The 19,469-nt window shown below is 30.4% G+C and overlaps 1 protein-coding gene across 1 annotated transcript; it reads left to right on the top strand.

The window, feature by feature from the left end:
- Positions 1 to 5,047: 5,047 nt before the first annotated feature.
- On the top strand, positions 5,048 to 5,491 carry LOC108751218 (oocyte zinc finger protein XlCOF14). Its single transcript, XM_018491292.1, has 2 exons — positions 5,048 to 5,273; positions 5,372 to 5,491. Exons 1-2 carry the CDS (start codon positions 5,106 to 5,108, stop codon positions 5,429 to 5,431), a joined length of 228 nt encoding a protein of 75 aa, XP_018346794.1. The 5' UTR covers positions 5,048 to 5,105; the 3' UTR covers positions 5,432 to 5,491.
- Positions 5,492 to 19,469: the final 13,978 nt, after the last annotated feature.

Raw genomic sequence — 19,469 nt, 5'->3', positions numbered from 1 at the left:
AATGCATAGTGCATAAGCGAATCAACTAATCAGAATTTTTTCTTTCCTCCCATTCCATGGAAAAGAAGAATTTCGATTGGTTTATTCCCTTATACACTATACATTATGCTTTATGCAAGAGTCTGTGCGGCTATTAACTTAATCGATCGATTGTTATATTGGAACTCGAAGGGATAACCACTAGCTGAAATATTGTCCCACAGATTACATGAATTCATATGATTTCATCTGATTACAAATTATTTTTTTTTTATTACATATATGGAATTATTTGATAAAATATACGATTTTATTTAATATTATACATGTGATTTCTCGTAGTTGCATATGATAATTATCGGATTATACATAGAGATTTTATATAAATTTTATAATGATTTTGAGAACTTTGTCCAATGATTGCATTAAGTGATTACTCCTTCGTTGGAACTGATCAATCTCATTTGCTGTTCATCAGAATTTATCAATCATGACTGACACTTAGGTTCAATTTCACAACTCACAATAACTGATAGCGAATCCGACTGGACGCACTTAGTCGCACTGATGCACATTAAAGTCGTTGTACACAAAATGAAGATATGTTTAGAAATAAATATAGAAATCAATTAAATCGTGAAATACTCAATTCATTTTATTGTACTATTAGAGAAAATATTTAGATTTGCATTTCATTTCTATATTCAAATGAAGTCAATGTATAACGGCTCTAATATGTACCAGTGCGTACTAGTGCTTACAATTGAATTCGCTATAACTCTCAACCGAGGTTTAACTTATCGAATTCTAGAATTGAAAAGAGATGAAGGATAAGTTGAACCTCGGTTAAGAATTAACCGTGAGTTTTGGAAATGATTGTGAGCCATCAACTTGATTCAGCTCAATCAAAATTGCCGAGACCAATCCAAAGCCTCGTGCTACTATAATTTGCTACTATCAGGGATCTTGGGAATCCGATAACTCGCGCATAGTCGCGCACACTCGCGTGAGCCCAACGCCAAGTCCAGCCCCGAACGTATCCTTGCGACTATTTTCGCGTTACGTGTTTCGACATGATAGATGAGACTTTTCTGCGTTTCATCGACGTCGCGTCGGGTCGCGCGGTACCTGGCAAAGATTCCCCGGCTCTGCAATAGAGAAACGACGAATAATTTAGGATCACAGACGATACCTGTCGTGCATGCTTGTCGCAGTAGTCGAGAATTTTTTTTCACGGAAAACCAGACATGTACTTGCAAATTATGTTATATGAATTAAAGTGATTGGACTTTGTAAAGTGATTGAGATTAGTTATTTCGGAGATGCTTGCACATTATATTAACTTAAATCAAAAAGATTTAAAAAGATAACAGAAAAATTAATTTAAAATTCAAGAATTTTAAATTAAAAAATTAAGAAATTAAGAATTTAAGTTTTTCTATATTTTTATCTATCTTGGATATATTTGTACTTTATTTTATTTACAAAAAGTTTATTTGGCCAATATTGGCTGTATATTGGTTTTCCGATATTAGGCTAATATTGAGGCTCCAATATTTGGCCAATATTGACTATACATTGGTTTTCCAATATTGGACCAATATTGATAGCTCCAATATTTGACCAGTATTGGCTATACATTAGTTTCCCATTATTAAAACACATAGTGTTTTAACATAAATAATTACATTTCGGCGTTGCCCAGGATGGAGATATAGTCTGGCATCTCTCTAAAATAAAAAAAAATGTTTAATAAAAAGAATAAAAAAAGAGGAATACCAAGCGGACTCTGCCTCCACGTGGTGTATTCTAGGTAACGCCAAAATAGTCCGAAATGTAATTATGTATGTTAAAACACTATAAAATAAATTATGATTATGATTATGAAAAATAAATTACAATTTTTTTCACATAAAAGTGATTATAACTCGGAAACAATTTATTTCCAAACTTATGTTTAAATAATTTTTTTTTCCTTCTTTTTGGATCCGGAAGTATATTACTCCCTGAAGTATTATGGGCGATTTTCCAAACACCCTGTATATGAAATCAGTTGTGGAAATTTCTAGAGCAAACTGTAAGCAATAATGGCACATTATAAGTTGTCGGCAACATGACAGTTGTTTGGTTTTAAGTTTGTACATAGCGCCTTATGGGAATCCACGGTAATGAAATTCACTAGATGGCGTGATTAAAGTGTGGTCCCTTTTGTGCACTGTTCTTTCGCTACTAGGAGTAGTTAGTCAAGTAAGATGGTTGAACTTGTAAGATGCTGCGTGCAAGGTAGTTTTCATCATTTGTGCCAAATAAAGTAGTTCTCTTCTATAAGGGAAGAAACGCCGCGAGTTGTTAATTTATTTTCCTCGCGTAACACATAACAGCACCGTGTTAGCAACAAATAATTAATCATTTCATCTTGAGCATCATGATGAAAATCTGACAGCAACAGAAAATATATAATTTTCATCTTTGTTGCAAACGTTGCATGTTTTATTATACAAAAGTTTTTCACAGTTAAAGCAGAACAAGTTATTCATATACAAAATTTTTTCACAATTAAAGTAGAACAAGTCACACAACATCAAAATAACATTAAACTGAATCATGATTGATTTATAAAATGACTTTAGTAAACATTTTGAAGCCATTTTAACATCATAATTTTTTGTTCTGTTTGTTCTGAATGTGTTTTTCAATTTATTGTATGATAGATTTTAAAAACATTTCTGTTAAAACATTTCTTATGATATATTGCAGAATCCTTTTAGAATTGTTGTATATGAGATGTGAAAGGTTGAAACATTTCTGAAAACTTTTCGCAACAATCGGTGCTGTTTGGGTGATCAATTAATCAAAATAGTCGGCGATATAATTATTACTTTTGAGAAATACTTTAAGTTTATTTCAATCTGTAAACAGATAACAAAACTCTTAATAAATAAAACTCTTAAGTACTTCACAGAAATAATATTTAAATTAAAACTAAGTCTCCAAAAGCTCAATAAAATATAATTTGAAAAAACATAGTGTCTATAAAAGGGCAATGAACTTAGCATGCTGACAGTGCAACTAGATTTTTACTTTAATATTTACAATAAAATAATTTTCTCCAAACTTTTCGGTTCTCATAGAACCATTCTCGGTGCACAAAAAAAACTTACAATAACATAATTCTAGTCTTTATTATTAATATTGATACGCTGTTCTTTAAACTTCTAAATTCTTCTTCCGTTACAAAGTTTCTATAAAGGTCTTATTCCAATCTCGATTACTCCAAAGATTACCACTTGAAGTAAATAACCGATAAAAATCTAATTGCACTGTCAGCATGCTAAGCTCATTATCTTTTTATAGACACTTTATTTTTTCAATTGATATATAAATTATTATATATTTCATTGGTACTCTTAAACAGTATTTAAATTTATTATATCGACAAGTACTAGATATAGCTGAAATCTTTTTGATAATATTTTAAAAAGATTGCAGATTCTTTCTGTAATATTTCAGCAATCTTTTAACAAGATTTCATGTGCAAGAATCGTGGACATTTTTCTATTCAGAGCTGTCTCAGAAATGTTGCAGACATATTTCGTAATTTTTATAAAATGTTTCACTTTTTAATTGGGACATTTTTGAGATATTTTTGAAAACTTTCTGTATGGAAAATGATCTCGAATCTAATATTTAATTTTAGCATTATAAATTAATAATTATAGAATGTTCTCTCTTGACAATTCAGAGAGGCATAAGTTTATTCGCTCACGATGCAACGTTATGCGTCATGCAACAACCATGACGGTCATGAAACCGTGACGTTGCCTTCCTCAAGATAGACAGAGACTGATCTTTAAATGCGGCAGAATTCCTGGGGATGTCAGCACTTACATCTCAGCCTTCATTCATCCGCTATTTTTAGTCAACTCTTAATACGTTTAGATATAAAGACAATAATATCGCCTGACAACTTTGACCTTAAGAAAAAGAAAATTCATAGTTCATCTCCTTTGTCTTTTTAAATTCAATTTTACATACACGCTTGTGAAACAGAATCCTTAAAATATTATAGATAAGTACTAGAAAGTCTTTTAATTTTCTAAATGCATTTCTCTGTGTGTTTTTTTTTAGGAAACGTTAAAGGAGAACTGCAGCTGTTTAATTTATTTACAGTTTCTTTTTAAACCGTTTTTCTAGTAGATCCTTTTTTATTGTTTTGTCTCGTTTTTAATCTGTAATAATGTAAAGAATCTGTTAAATTGAATGACAGAGCTAAATGTCTAGCTATTTGTTGAATCTTCATTCGTTATTTTTTATAACTTTATATTACCTCAGTTATACGTTTTATCTTAATATTTTCATATATTTAATCTCGGTAATAAAAAAGGTTTAGGACGCTCGCAGGAATGCAGAAGATCCGGGTTCGACTCCCGACCGAGGTAATATTTTTCGCAATAAGAATGAATTATTTACAGATTCTAATGTTTTTCAGCATTATTAAGATCGTTCGAAGATGCGAAAAAGCATCAAAATTATTAATTATTGCTAGGCAATTTAACTCGTGATATTACTGCAGTAATTTAGTAGAATTAGCGTTTCGAAGACCAAAAAATCATTTTGACGCACGTTTCAAAAGACTACATACGTAATATATAAATTCACACAGAATTATAGAATCATTTAAGATCCAGCTAAACCGTTTAAGACACTGATTGTTATAGTTTGTGTTATTTTCATATTTGTATTCTAACAATTTTCTTCTTTATTATTAAAGATAAACAGTTTATCTCCTCAAAAATTTTGCAACAACATAAACGTATATACTGACGTTAGGCCCTACAAATGCGAAAAATGTGATAAAGCGTTTAAAAAAAAAGGGAATTTGCGCGAACATGAGAAAATCCATAAAGGTGAAAAACCTTATCAATGCCAGCTTTGTGAAAAAGTATTTAAGTGAGTATTTAAGTAAATGACAAAAATTAGAGAAATTATTTAGTAATTCGATGTCTATGCTTAAATTAATTGATAACAAATGATAAATATTATTACGATTATTTTGTAGTTTCAAATCCTCTTTAAAAAGACATATAGAGGTCAAACATTGCATTGATACAAATTACAAGTGTACCATGTGTGAGAAAGTTTTCAAAACTCAGGACCATTTGAGTTATCATATAAACACGATTCATTCGCAAAGACAGTATAAATGCGACCAATGTCAATCTACATTCGCCTATCCTAGCTACTTAAAACGGCACATAAAAATACATACAGGCGAGAAACCATATGTCTGCGAGGTACGTGTCACAAAATTATTATTAGTATTTTTTCTAATTATTTCTCATTTGACTATTTCTTTTTACCTTTCCGTAATTATAAATGTTCTGTATTTTAGATTTGCGGCAAAGCTTTCCTTAGAAAATATGACAAAGACAAACACAGTTTTATACATTGAGGTAAAAAACCGTATGAGTGTTCGATGTGTGACGAGTTTGAATTTTTCAGTTTAAATGTACGCGCCTATTTTTGTATGTATGACTATTATTCATGTATGTACTATTATAAATCAGGAAACATGAATTATATTAAAGCAACTGATTATAGAGCATTAGCAAATGTTTTTATTTAGTTATTGAATCATCGCCATAATAATCTTATGATAAAGTTCTACGTAAAAACCTCTTAATATAAATATTGATAGACATGCTATTCCGAAGAGGCAGAACTCCGTTTGCCAACAAATTAATTGCCTGCAGTACCGTTGCCTATATTTACCGACAGTTGGTTTTGCGCACAAAAATTATTTCCTCAATTGGATTGTCTACATGCATCATTTTCTACATTAAAAACGCAAATTTTCTATTTTAAAAACACAAATCATAATCTTATATAGTTTATGTGCATGTAGGCGATCGATCTGTAAGCAACACGAAAACAATATTTTGCTGTTTTATACAAACTATTATACAACTGGCTGAAAAATTCGAAATTTCCAAAAATTATAATTAATGATCTACATCTAGTTCTTGAGTCTAATTGTGGATCATAATGCAATTTTAACACATTAAATTTTAAAATTAGTGACAGTCAAAAATCAATGATAAATAAAAATAAATTAATAAAAGTTAAAAAATATAAAAGATTAATAAAATTTTAAAATTTGGCAATAAAAAATATTAAATTATAAATAATAACACTTTTTGTATAGACATGTATATTATTTTGTATTCTATTTTGATACTTAAAACAAATAAACCTTTTTGTGATAGTATCATTGTAAGATGTGACAAGTTTTTAATTTATTCCATGAAATTTAATGCTACTTACTACCTATTATAAAAATTTGAACCTACTATAAAAGTCATAAGACAATTCGTATGAATTTCTAAATATACATACATACGTTAGTTAATCTTGTACATTTAATTAATTAACATCAACAAAATGTGTAGCGCTGTTTCTAATAAATTAAATTTAATCGACATTTGGAAATAAATGCTAAAGAATTTTGTGATATGTAACATTTAATGGAAAATACTATAATTATTTAAACAGGTACTAGTACTTGATTTACATCTAGTGATTTTACACATATATATAAAAATATACATTTACGTACACTTTGCTTCAGTCGTTCTGAAGATTTTGACGTGGTTGTCAGTAAATTAAAAATTTAACCGTTATTGTCTTGGTTACTATGACAGAGTCATAAGAATTGCATGTAAGATATTAAATCAGATATTAAAATTTTATAATTTAAATTCAGGTCAAAATCTAATTTTACAAGTATCTTTTTTTTATGATTTATTACTCTGTCTTTGATACATTATGTATCATGATATATTCTATTTCTTTCTTTTTACTTTTCATAACAGCTATCACTTTATTATAATTTTATTGCTGGAATTAAATCCGTTCTCATCGTCGAACGTCAAATAAGTTTTGATTATTGTCTATTCTTCACTGAATTCTTTAATTCCTATTTATCAGATTTTTAAATGACAAGCAATTATACGATTTATTTTTAATATTTCTTTTTTCATAGTCATTAGTAATTTATACAATATGTTTTTAACCTTGATAACTGTTTCTTATTTACATTATGTTCCTATATTCATATTCAATTTGAATTACGTTTAACTATTTTCAATGTTTTTTAACATATCATGTTTTCAAATGATTATTTTAATTATGTAAATCAGAAAGAAATAAAGAAACGTTTATATATAAAATAAGTTTCCAAATTCCATATATACTTATCACTAACGATAAAATATATCAATTTAGCAGTAAAAGATACTAAAATATGATTACAGATTTCGATAAAGTTTTATATAGTGCTATTATTGTGAAAGCGTATTATAGGATATCCATCAAAAACAATACACGCACGTCTTTAATAACTCTATATTTAAGTTATGAATGTCAGTTCGACGTTGTTTTAGACATTGTTAATAGTACATCGATGCCTGAGTCGTAGAAGGTGCTGTATCAAGAAAAACATGAAGAAAAGTTTTATGTCAAGAAAAGTTTCAAGTCAAATGTCAAGAAATTAAAAGTGGTCTATTTCGCGTCAAGACCGATTTATGTCGAAATGCGTACGAAGTACGGTTTATATCCAGAAAGCGAGAAGAACGATTTAAGTCGTATGAAATTAAAGAATTATAATAGTATGTAGCACAATATTTACTACTCATAAAATACACAAATTTTATTACAGAAAATTAAATAATAGTTTTAAGGTGTTTAATGAGTGAAATAGTTATGTTAACGGTAATTCTTTGTGATATAATTTCTTTGATAAAAAATTTATAAAGTCAGAAATTATATTTTTCAACGGCTTTAGAGGTGGATAAATTTGAAAGTAAACATTCAAAAAAATTTAAACCGTCTACAAAAATGGAGGAATTTAAAGAACATTACAATGAAATTAATTGAGAATATCTCTGAAACGTTTGGAATTTGAATCTAAAAAAGAATTAATTTTAAATCAAAATTTGCAAAATTTGAATCGACATGAACAAACGCACAATGACACAGGAGAATATATATGCTAACATTGCGATAAGCTTTATGTTTTTCGTAATTAATATTTTTAATGTTTTTGATAATTTTGTATCATTTCAACGGTTATCCGTTTCATATTATCATTTTCATATTCATTTTATAACAACAATCTTTCTTAATATTAAAAATGACCAATTTATTTCCTCGAGAGCTTTGCAACGTAATAAAGAGATAATGAAGTTAAACTCTTTGAATGAAACGTATGGTAAAAAAACGTTTCAGTATGAATCATATTTGCGTCGTCTGTGATGATTCATGCAGAAGAAAAACCTTATTAATACAAGTTTTGTGAAAAGGTATTTACGTAAGTATTTAAATAAGCAACAAAAATTAGAGGAATTATTTAATATTTCGATGTATATTTTTAAATTAATTAATAACAAATGATAAAAAACTGTTGCTATGGTTATTTCGTAATCAAATAGGGATTCTAAAAAGGCACGAGGAGGCGAAGCATTGCAATAATAAAAATTACAAGTTTATCGTGCGTGAGGAAGTTTTCAGTATTCGCGTTATCATGTAGAAACGAATTATCCCCGTGAAAGATAGTATAAATGTGACTAATATTTATCTACATTTGTCTATCCTATGATCTTAAAATAGCATATAAAAATACTTACAAGCGAGAAACCATGTTTGCGTAGTATGTGTTACAAAATTAGTATTTTTTCTAATTATTTCTTATTTGATCGTTTACGTTTTTACATTTCTGTAGTCATAAATGTGCTGTATTTTAGGTTTGCGGCGAAGCCTTTTTTAGAAAATGTGACAAAGATAAATACAGTTTTGTACATTGTGATAAAAAGTTATATGAAATGTTTAATGTGTGACAAGGGCTACACACATAAACGTGCATGGACTTCTTGTACACATGTAAAGTGAGGTCATTCATGATATAACGTTTTAATTCATAAGCAGATTCACATTTGTGTCTTTGGATTTTTGTTATATATTCATGATTAGATTATAATAAATTATTGTAATGTATCACAATGCATTTGATATATAAAATTATTTGTTTTTTAGAGTCACACAAGTAATACCGTAGTAGAAAACTAACCGCGAAATGGCAACAGAATAGATAATCAAGTACAATTGGCGATTGGTCTTCATTGTGCATCAGCGAGAGTGGCATATGAAAGTGCTATCATTGAGCGCGCGATAAGATTTGCTTTTGAATGATATTACATATCGCATGTGTACTATTTTAAAAGTATGTTTTGTATTAGTTTTTACAGCGTGTGAGCGTAAAAACGAAATGTACTCTAAATGTATAGAATAATCGTGATAAAGGATTTCTTAACGCTAATTTATCCGACTGCGTCTTCAGAACACAGTACGAGTATTATTTTAAGATTTGATGTACTGACTATTATTTTTTATGTATGACTATCACTTATATATGTACTATTATAAATCGACAAATAAGAACTATATTAAAGCAACTGATATTAGAGCGTTAGTATTTGTTTTTGTCTTGATTATTCTATTGCCATAATATTATTATAAAGCTCTGTGTAAAAACCTTTTGATATAGAATAACGTGCTATAAAGAGACAGGACTCTATTTGTCAACAAATTGATTGCTACAGTACTGTTTGTCTATATTACATTCGACAGTTTGTTACCAAATAAAAATTATTGTCTCATATACTCGATTGCCCCATTCTCTGTTTTAAAACGTAATATTGTTTTAGAAACACAAATTATTTTCTTATATAGTTAACGTGCTTGTACGCAATCGGTCTATAAGTAATAATACACACACACACACACACACACACACACACACACATATATATATATATATTGTATTGTATTATGTGCACACAATCCTTTACTTCTTAATTTTATATTTGTACACAAAAATGCTTACACATCGTATTATAGGCAATAATGATGTGTAAGCAAATGTGACTAGCTTGTTTCTGAAATTCTTATTTCTGCACAAAAGTGCTTATAGATAATCAATCTGTAGTGAATAATATTATGTGTGCAATTTAGTTTATACGCAATAATGTCATGTGTGCATACGTGCTTTTTCTTTTAATTTTATATTTGTGTGCAAAAATGCAATATAGGCAGTCGAGCTGTAGGCAATAATTATTATGCAGAAAGGAACTATCGGTATATGTAATATAAGTAAACGCACCGCTAGACCAAGTTCTCTTGTTCTCGGCGTTGTGCCTCGCGATTTATATAGGTTTTTTTTTGGAGAATGTTCTTTAATAGGATGTATTTAATTGGGAAATTGAGAAATCTGTAGGATTTTTTTTCTTTTTTTATATGATAACAGTTTTAACTGGTCATTGGAAAGTTTCCCTTAAGTTAACTCCGTCCGCGTTGTAAATTTTGATTTGCTTTTATTCTTATTGGTGATAATATGTCACCTGCTTAAAGGATTTCAGGTTTACTGTCATCCATTGAATGAATTCCGTTATTGGGCAAGAATGGATTGTAAGCATGGTTGTAAAGCATGGTGGAAGGTACAACATGTACGTACAGTTGGACAGTGTCTCTTTTTAAATCTGTTTCTAAACCTTTCCGTCTATAGACTATTCATAGTACAGAAGACTATCTGTGAAACGTGAAACGTGGGGCTGTATTCATAGTCCGTTTTTATTCTAAAACTGTCTTAAATAATGTCTTAAAATGCTAATATAATCTTCGATTGATTTATGACATCTTAAGACCGTATTTAAGACAGTCTTAAATGTAAGAATTCATTATAAATACCGACCTCTTTCGCGTCGTGAGATTAGTACTGAATCTTTTCTTGTATAAGAAAAGTTCATTACCAACGTGTAACCCTTCACAAACATCCTTCACAATCCTTCCACCATTATAAGTTATCGACTTCTTTTTTGTTTCTTTTTTTCTTTCTTTTCTTTTTATCGGTGTTTGCTCAAGTTTTATTTACAAATGGGAAAATTCTACATGTTATCAAATTGCTTTCACGTTGAGCGATGAGCAAATATCCGTGGATTTAGTCGTGCTCCTTGGAAAGCAAGAAGCGTGTTAACAATTTTATTAATTTACTCAATATCGGAAGATGTCATTATGAAATTTATTACTATTATCATTGGACACGCATGATAGGTGTGAGATGATTAAATATTTTGCCTTCTTTCGAATATGGTGGCCGCTATCACTTTTATTATCGCGGAAATTGGTTCGCGACCTGGCTTGGCATCTTGGTGCCAACAGCGCGGTTTAATAATAATTATTTGACGATTTTCTTTTTCACGACACTCGAGAGGAGACTAAACGTTTGATTTCCGATGCGTTGATGCTATATAAATTTTATTATCGCGGTCATTTATTTTTGAATAAACATAGTTTTTTCGGCTGGAAAAGTTTCTTCGAATTTGTGTTATCGATTAAATTTATCTGTGCCTTATTTTATTAATCAAACGTTCGCGAAACGAAGAAATCGTGGAGTCCACTCGACGTAACATAACATAAAATAAAAATTTTAAAAATTAACACAAATATTATGTTTAAAAATTAACAAAATAATTAATTAATACATAATTAATAAATAATTAATTAGTACATGATTAATTACTATGTAAAAAAATTAACAAAAAAAGTAACTTGTAAGCAATTTTTGAAAGTATGTTTTTAAATGAAATTAATAGGTATTTATATAATGTGTTGAATTTACGTGTGTATTTTATTCATTTATCTTCGAATTTACATTTAAAAAAAGCAATACATTTATATTATTTGTTTACTAAATTGTCTTATTTTGATGAAAATATATATCGATTTACAAAATATTTAAACAACATAGTCACATTAAATTAATATCGAAATATGTAAAAAATTTAACACAAAATTTTAACAAAGACTTGATTGGAACGTTTCCAACACAAATATAAAATGTTTTTACTATGTACTTTAAACATGACATAACTCAATTTTTTTAGTTATAACTTTTGAAGTAAGGAAGCAAAATATCAAATAAATTAATTTAAAGTATTACATTTCTACGTGTTTTCGGAAAAACGACACAGTAACGTTTAATACATCAAAATAAACGTTACTGTGTCTTTCAACATCTTTGTACAAACTCTATTTAAGTACAAAATTAATTTAACACGAAAAAAATACAAAGTAGATATAGATTTAGTAGATAATGATAGATGCAATTGCGCTAACGTTAAAAGAGATCGCGGATAAATTCTGGATTTTCCGAATTAATAAATCAATTCACGGCGGCGAGAAGTCAATTTCGCGCAATGGGACAATACGAGCTAAAATTAGAGTAGAACTCGCTCCGATTCGACCGACGGGTAAATCCATCGGGGAATCGCCAGTGACAGATCTCAAGTATTATGCCACCAGAGATGCGCTCTGCGGTGCATACGATTGGGTGGTGTGGTGGCAACGATGCACCAGGACATAGGACAGATCGACGGCTATGTAGATGTCGGACTATATTTGGGACGTTGAGCCACGACTACTTTACTGGCCCAGTTGGCCGTTGATCGGACCCCCGGACTCCCTCTGGCCGACTACTTATTTTTAGTTTAGGTCGCTAGCCGTGCTAAGATGCACCGCCTGTGCATCGCGTAAATTGCACGCACAGGCTGTAGGCAGGTAAAGACAGGCGGCGGCAGCCGACGGCGATGACGACGACGGCGACGCGCGGCACGGACAGTAGCTAGGCGGCCGTGTTTATAATTAACTCCAATGTTACTCGTTCAAGATTTTACATAAGTAGGATCCGAGTTAACCCTGAAAGCGGCGTCGCGCGCGTGATTTCGGCGGCTCTCGAGTCGATCTCTTCCTCGATCGATCGGGACAGTCGTCATCTGAGACCAAATCCAGGTCGGAGCGAGCGAACGCGAATAAACACGAGTGAATAATATACTTTAACAAGTCCGCTAATACTCGCGACATCGTTCACATACTCATTGAAACACGTTCCTCCATTTGTGTTTATTCGCGTCTGTTTGCTTAGTCTGAACGCGGCTTGAAGCGAATAGCAGAGAAATGGATGTTTAAAAATTGTAATGGAAATATATAAGGATGTAATGCTGCAGAATGAGCAATATAAACAGTTTACATTTACATATGAAAGAAAAAATTTATTATACTCTATCGCTCTGTTAATTATGAGCGTAAAGGACAAAAGAATACGGAGAATAATTGAATTGCGACATGAACAGAAATTGGAGAGTTTATTTTAGTACGTCAAACAGAATCGTATAAAACGTAGAAATTAAAAACAATCTTAAAAATGGATTCATCCATTAAAAATGGATTTCAATCTTCATAAAATCTATTATTATTTATCATAATATTTTTATCATGTGTATCGCTATCAAATATATCATTATCATATTCTTTATATAATTAAATAATAATAGAGAGTTTTCCAGTTATATTAAAATGACAAATTTAAAATAGATTACCTATGTAGTTTCCCCGATCATGCAATTATAATTTCGATCATTCTAATAACAGTAATCTTCTAACATCATTATCAATAATAAACATTAAATCTATAGTTACGTAATATTAATTAAAAATATAAATTTAAATTATAATCGATCCACCCAGTCTACGAATAATCTGCGCCAGGAGAATTAATTGCAGTCAATTGCATTTAAGTGCTTCCGATGCCGGTTGCGAGATGCGCATCAGCTGCCGTTCATTCGTCGTTCATTCATGCCGCGCATGCAAGAAATCATGTACGCGATTACGGATTGCATCACCATTGGCGTCTGCATTGTGCAGGGCATGCATTCTTGATTCGGCATCTCTTAGTACAGTCTATGTGAGCTTGACTGACATGCCCTGACCGTGGAGACTTCCTAATCGGAAAGAATGTTGTATATGTTGCGAGGCAAAGACCCGTGTGATGAATCATGTAAATAATACATAAATAAACATGTACTTTATATCTGTTAATCCTCTAATCTCTAACAGCTAATATTGTTCCAATTTATTGATACAATGTTGGTATAATGTTGATCCAATATTGACCTAATTCAACATCAATGTTTAACTAATGTGTCACCAATAAATCGCTACTATGTATAGAGAATGCTAATATGGCTCTGTGATTAGTTTATGACATTCTTAAGAATGCCATCGCAATAACCAATTATAGAGCTGTATTACTACAAAACAAACTTTATGAATACTAATCTTTATATTTGACGGAAGTGATGCTATGTACTACAAAAATTTTTACAATTTATTGTGAAAAATTACTTGTCAATTGGATTGTGTTTTAAAACCGAAAATTTAATCGGCGTGTAATTTGTAGAATTTTAGGTATGTACATATATATGAATTCTCTTTAAAATTTTATTATGTACGTACAAAGCTTTAGCTTGAATCGAAAAATTATATTTCGCTCCTTAGTTATATGTTTTCACATATCGATCTAATGTTATTATTGTTAGGTTGCTTTTAATGATATTTAAACAAAAAGTATTGCAAAATTTTTCAGACTGCTTTTATTTCAGCATTAAAAAAGTAACGGAAAAATAACAAATTGTTACTTTTTTAGTAATGATAAGAGATTTGAGAATCAGTAACTAATAACAGTAATTTACTATTTTGAACGAGTAACTAGTTTTTTTTCAAAATAACCTCCGATTCTCTGAGATATATATAAATTATACAAATATGTGAAAAAACAGAAATTATATAATAAATAAAGTATATCAAGCTTACCGCTTATCTTCTAGATTTTGTCTTCGATAAATTTATATTGCAGATTTATATTTTATTGAGAAAAATTAATAAATTACCGATTTCTTGATATTAAATTTTTGCTTTTGATATTATAAATTGATTAAAGAATTTACAGAAGACAGAATGCTTTGTATAACGTCACGAAAATCTATTTTCTAAGTGTTCATTTAGAAATTAGAGGAATACTATTAGAAATTAGAACATGAGCAAGCAGATGCGTATATTTAATGCGTAGAATCTGGGTAGTTCAGTAACGAGAGCAATTGTTCGGCAAAAGAAAGAGCGAAAACGGATTCAGTTCCTGGTCCAGTCACCCACGCTTGATACTCTTCTTGTTCATATACCTAACGTAACGTATTTATGGAGCGGTTCACAGCGTGTATATTGAGAGACTATAACTGGCAAGGGCACAGAGAAGCATTAACTCATATCTGAAGTGAATGAACAAACGTTAATCTAACTTAAATAGGACTTGAAATATTCTCAAGTCCTAATTCTTAACTTTATATTAAGAATTTTTGTAATTTCTCATCATTAACATCACGTCATGTGATCATGCATGGTTATTAATATAAAATTTTTAGAAGATTGATGAACAACGTAGAGATTCAGCGCGGTTATCCTGCGGATTATCCTGATTTTGCACTATAAACGCTCAATCGTTAACTTTATATCTATAACTCTCAATCATTTAAAAACTACTATTAGTCAGAATCTTGCCAGAGAAGAAAGTTATTTTTTCTGACACAAAGAATAACACATATATTCCGTATTCTGGAATCGCGCAAATTCTGAAATATCACGGAAATAAAAGTGACTGTGTTAAAATATTAAAAAATTATAAATACAGATTTGAAAACAATTTTGTTGGACTTCTCAAAATAATTATTTTAACTATAATAAACAACGCTGCACAAAAAAATTTTAACATTCTAGTAACTAATTGAGAGTATTCTACATAATTATTTTGATGATCCAACAAAATATTATTTTTAGATTTATATTTAACAAAATTTTAAATACTTCAGAACACCGTCTTTTCCGTGTATATGTAAGGTTCTCAGAAAAATATAAATTTTTAAACATAATTATTAATTAAATATATAAATTTTGAAAATAAGATACAAGAGAAAAAAAACTTTTGAAGCTCTTTTTTATTGGAAATGACATATAACTTATAATTCTTATGTAATATATTTGTATTAAATTGCCATGTTAGTTTGTTATATTTCTCTATGCTAATCCCTGAAATTTATGTATGTGCATAACGTGAATTTTTTGTCTTAAAATTGACGGGTAGGGCTGATGCTGTTCTCTTTCAAGCTGTCGCGGTAGTAATTTCCGGATGCTAATGATATCGTTAGATGTTGAAAGTGCCTTCAGCCAGCAATAGAGCTCTTCTGTTCAACGACAGGGGAATGACGTGAATTGCTCTTTGATAATATCTCATAAATTTCAACGAATGCAATGCCACGATGATATAAAATTATATTTCGGAGATTTTTCTTCGGGAACATCTCTGACAAAAACGTATGCGTGTTGTTTAGAATTCATCCTTGAGCCTTCGAAAACTATTGTAACAAAATATAAATGTTTGATGCGTTATGAAGGATTATGGCTTATAATTAACGGAATTCTTTTAAAAAGAATTATAGAAAAACTGAATAAAACTGAATTTCTGGTTTAATTAAATTTAATATGGTAATATTTAGGACTCTTATAATTATTCATTTATATATTTACAATATTGTAATAAATAATTAATTTTGTTAAAAATTAAAAAGACGTCAAAACAATTTGCTCAGGAATTATCAAAATCACATTCTTCACATACATAAAAGAAAATACTCTTTTCTTACTAATTTACATAAAATCGTATAAAGTTTATTTTCTGCTTTCTACATAATAAGTCTATTTTAGTAAGTAATTTTTCGATAATATTTTTAAAGATAACGTTAATTGAAATATTCTTAATGGGTATTTAAATTAATCTTAATTTAAAGTAATATGAAACACAGATACATTTTATGAATAAAGCAATCGAGTGGCAATTATTCATGCATGTATCGAATCAATAGAAAAATATGATCGAAATGAGCGATTCATTAATCTGTCAGTATTTTATTCATTTTTAAATACGTTTTGATCGATCGTCTGTTTATCTGACGAGTGGTTTCATTTTAATTATTTAGTAATTCATTTATAAAAATCATTATAAATAAATACTATTGTTTGTACTGTCATCGACACGTGCCCCGTAATACTCTTTGATTCTCTCTCTCTCTCTCTCTCACACACACACACACACACACACACACACACGCACGCACGCACGCACGCACGCACGCACGCACGCACGCACGCACGCACGCACGCACGCACGCACGCACGCACGCACGCACGCACGCACGCACGCACGCACGCACGCACGCACGCACGCACGCACGCACGCACGCACGCACGCACGCACGCACGCACGCACGCACGCACGCACGCACACACACACACACACACACACACACACAAAACACATGTTTAGATCAGCCTCCTCTAAAATTCACTACGAATAAAGCTCGCCAAAACACATGTTCAACCTATATAGATAAACTATTATTATGAATGAGGTTTTCGATCATATTGTCACTATAAAAGTGGCATAGTTTTAGTTCGTCAAAATAAAACAGCAATATTTACGCTATAAAAAAAGCTTCTCTTCTTTTTGTGTGTACAAGATGTGGCATGTATACAACGGTAAGTTACTAACTCGGTGAATTATAGATATTCAAATAAATTCGAACTTGAGTTTTTATAGCGAAAATTCGCTGAAAGGTATTCCTTGCAGTCTTCCGATTAGAAAGATACTTCTGAATTAAGCTTCGAGATTTCTATTTTTATTCGTTAACTCATTCGAAATAGCCGTTCATACTGCACTTGTAGAGCAAGAAGCAGCTTCTTCCGGATTGATGAATCTACCACGCGAATAGCCGAAGACACATCGAGCATGGAGAAGCGGAGTTTCTAGCTCTAATGATGCTCCAAAACATCACTATACCGTGGGCCGGTTTTACGTAAGACTTTGAGTTTTAGCTAAGAATACGCCGCGCTTTGAACCGCCGGTCAGAGTAAGCGACGAAGTAACAACGTCTATTTTCGTTTGCTATAATGAGAGAATGCTGATAGCGTGGATGTTTCATAGGGACGACCGTTTAACCGTTACTGGTTCCGACAGTTCGGTCTTTCGACAAGCCGACGGTGTTCGTGAGTGTTGCGAATTCAAGGACTGCCTTCCGACAGCTTATGGCACATGTTGTCGTTATTTGATACGTAATGAACGTATATTTTTTTAATCTTTTGATATTTGCATACACGTCACAAAATGTATTATAGTCGATAAAGACGCATTTCTTGCACGAATCAATTTAATTTCGCAGATTAGAAAAGCATATGGAAAGAGGATCTCTTCTATATGTGGCACAGTAATATAAGATTTAATAATTGAAAAGTAACTATAAGTATAATTAAATATTTTTTTAATTGACGATTAACTCATAAGACATCGACACTATGAATCAGTAAAGAGAGTTAAAGTATTGATTGAAAAGTTTATATATATATATATATATAATAAAAAAATTGCAGGTAATTTTTCGACACCAAAAATAATATAACATCAATTCGATAATTTTGCACTCAACAATATAAATGTAAATATTAAATACATGAAACATTAATAAACATTTCAATGTAATATCATAATTATTGCGCTTTAATCATCGCGCTGATTTCTATTAATCTTTTTGTTTACCTTTATTTTAATTATAAGGAATTTTCTATTAATTTTATTGTAAATATAGCAACGTGATGTTACATAATAGTTACATTACAGTTAGTTTGTTAAGTGCAAAATTATGTAGATGTCATGTTTTAGTTGGTGTCGACTGGATGATAAACAAGACTTATTCGTTAAAAATATATTTAACTTTTTTTGAGATTTATAATTAAAATGTAAATTGAAAAAAATAACATCGGCAAAAAAATAACCATGCAGCAAAAATTGTAACTAATATATATCGATTATACATTCTAATATTGAGAAAACAGACTTGTCACTGCAAGTATTTTCAGAATACTGTTACCGAAATGTAATCGCCAATACCGCACGTTCATAGATGTATTTAAAACAAACATATTTGCGGCAGTAACTTTCGCGATAAAGCGTATGTGGCACCGACATGTTTATCCAGTGTCCAGAATTGCCCGCTGCTTCATCTTTGAAGTATATTGCGACGAAGAGTTCTTCTCAGAAAGCATCCGCCTTTATGACACACTTTTTCGCACTTATCTCCTGATGTCCTAAGCGATCTATTCTCATCTTCTTATTTCACAACGTAAAAGATTTTGAAGAGTTTGTTCATGTCAATTCGTTATTTATTACGCCTTTCATCATGGAATAGCTAGCAGACTTATATTTTTGTATAGTGTTTTTCATTATTAGAGGGATATTTTAAAATGGCCGTACTTTCGCGCACATCCATACGTAATAAGATTCTTAAATCCAGAAAATTCTAGCAACTGAATATAAAAGAAATATAAACAATAATAAAAATAAAATATAAAACATAAAAAGGTAACAAAATAAAATAGTTTTTAAATGATTTTAAATGATTTTTATTTTTTAGTATAATTATCCTTCATTTCAAGATGTAATT

The sequence above is a fragment of the Trachymyrmex septentrionalis genome, unplaced genomic scaffold (genome assembly GCF_001594115.1).
Source record: "Trachymyrmex septentrionalis isolate Tsep2-gDNA-1 unplaced genomic scaffold, Tsep1.0 scaffold42, whole genome shotgun sequence".
Classification (NCBI taxonomy): domain Eukaryota; kingdom Metazoa; phylum Arthropoda; class Insecta; order Hymenoptera; family Formicidae; genus Trachymyrmex; species Trachymyrmex septentrionalis.
The sequence above is the reverse complement of the archived record's forward strand: the minus strand, read 5'-3'. Positions and strand labels throughout refer to the sequence as shown.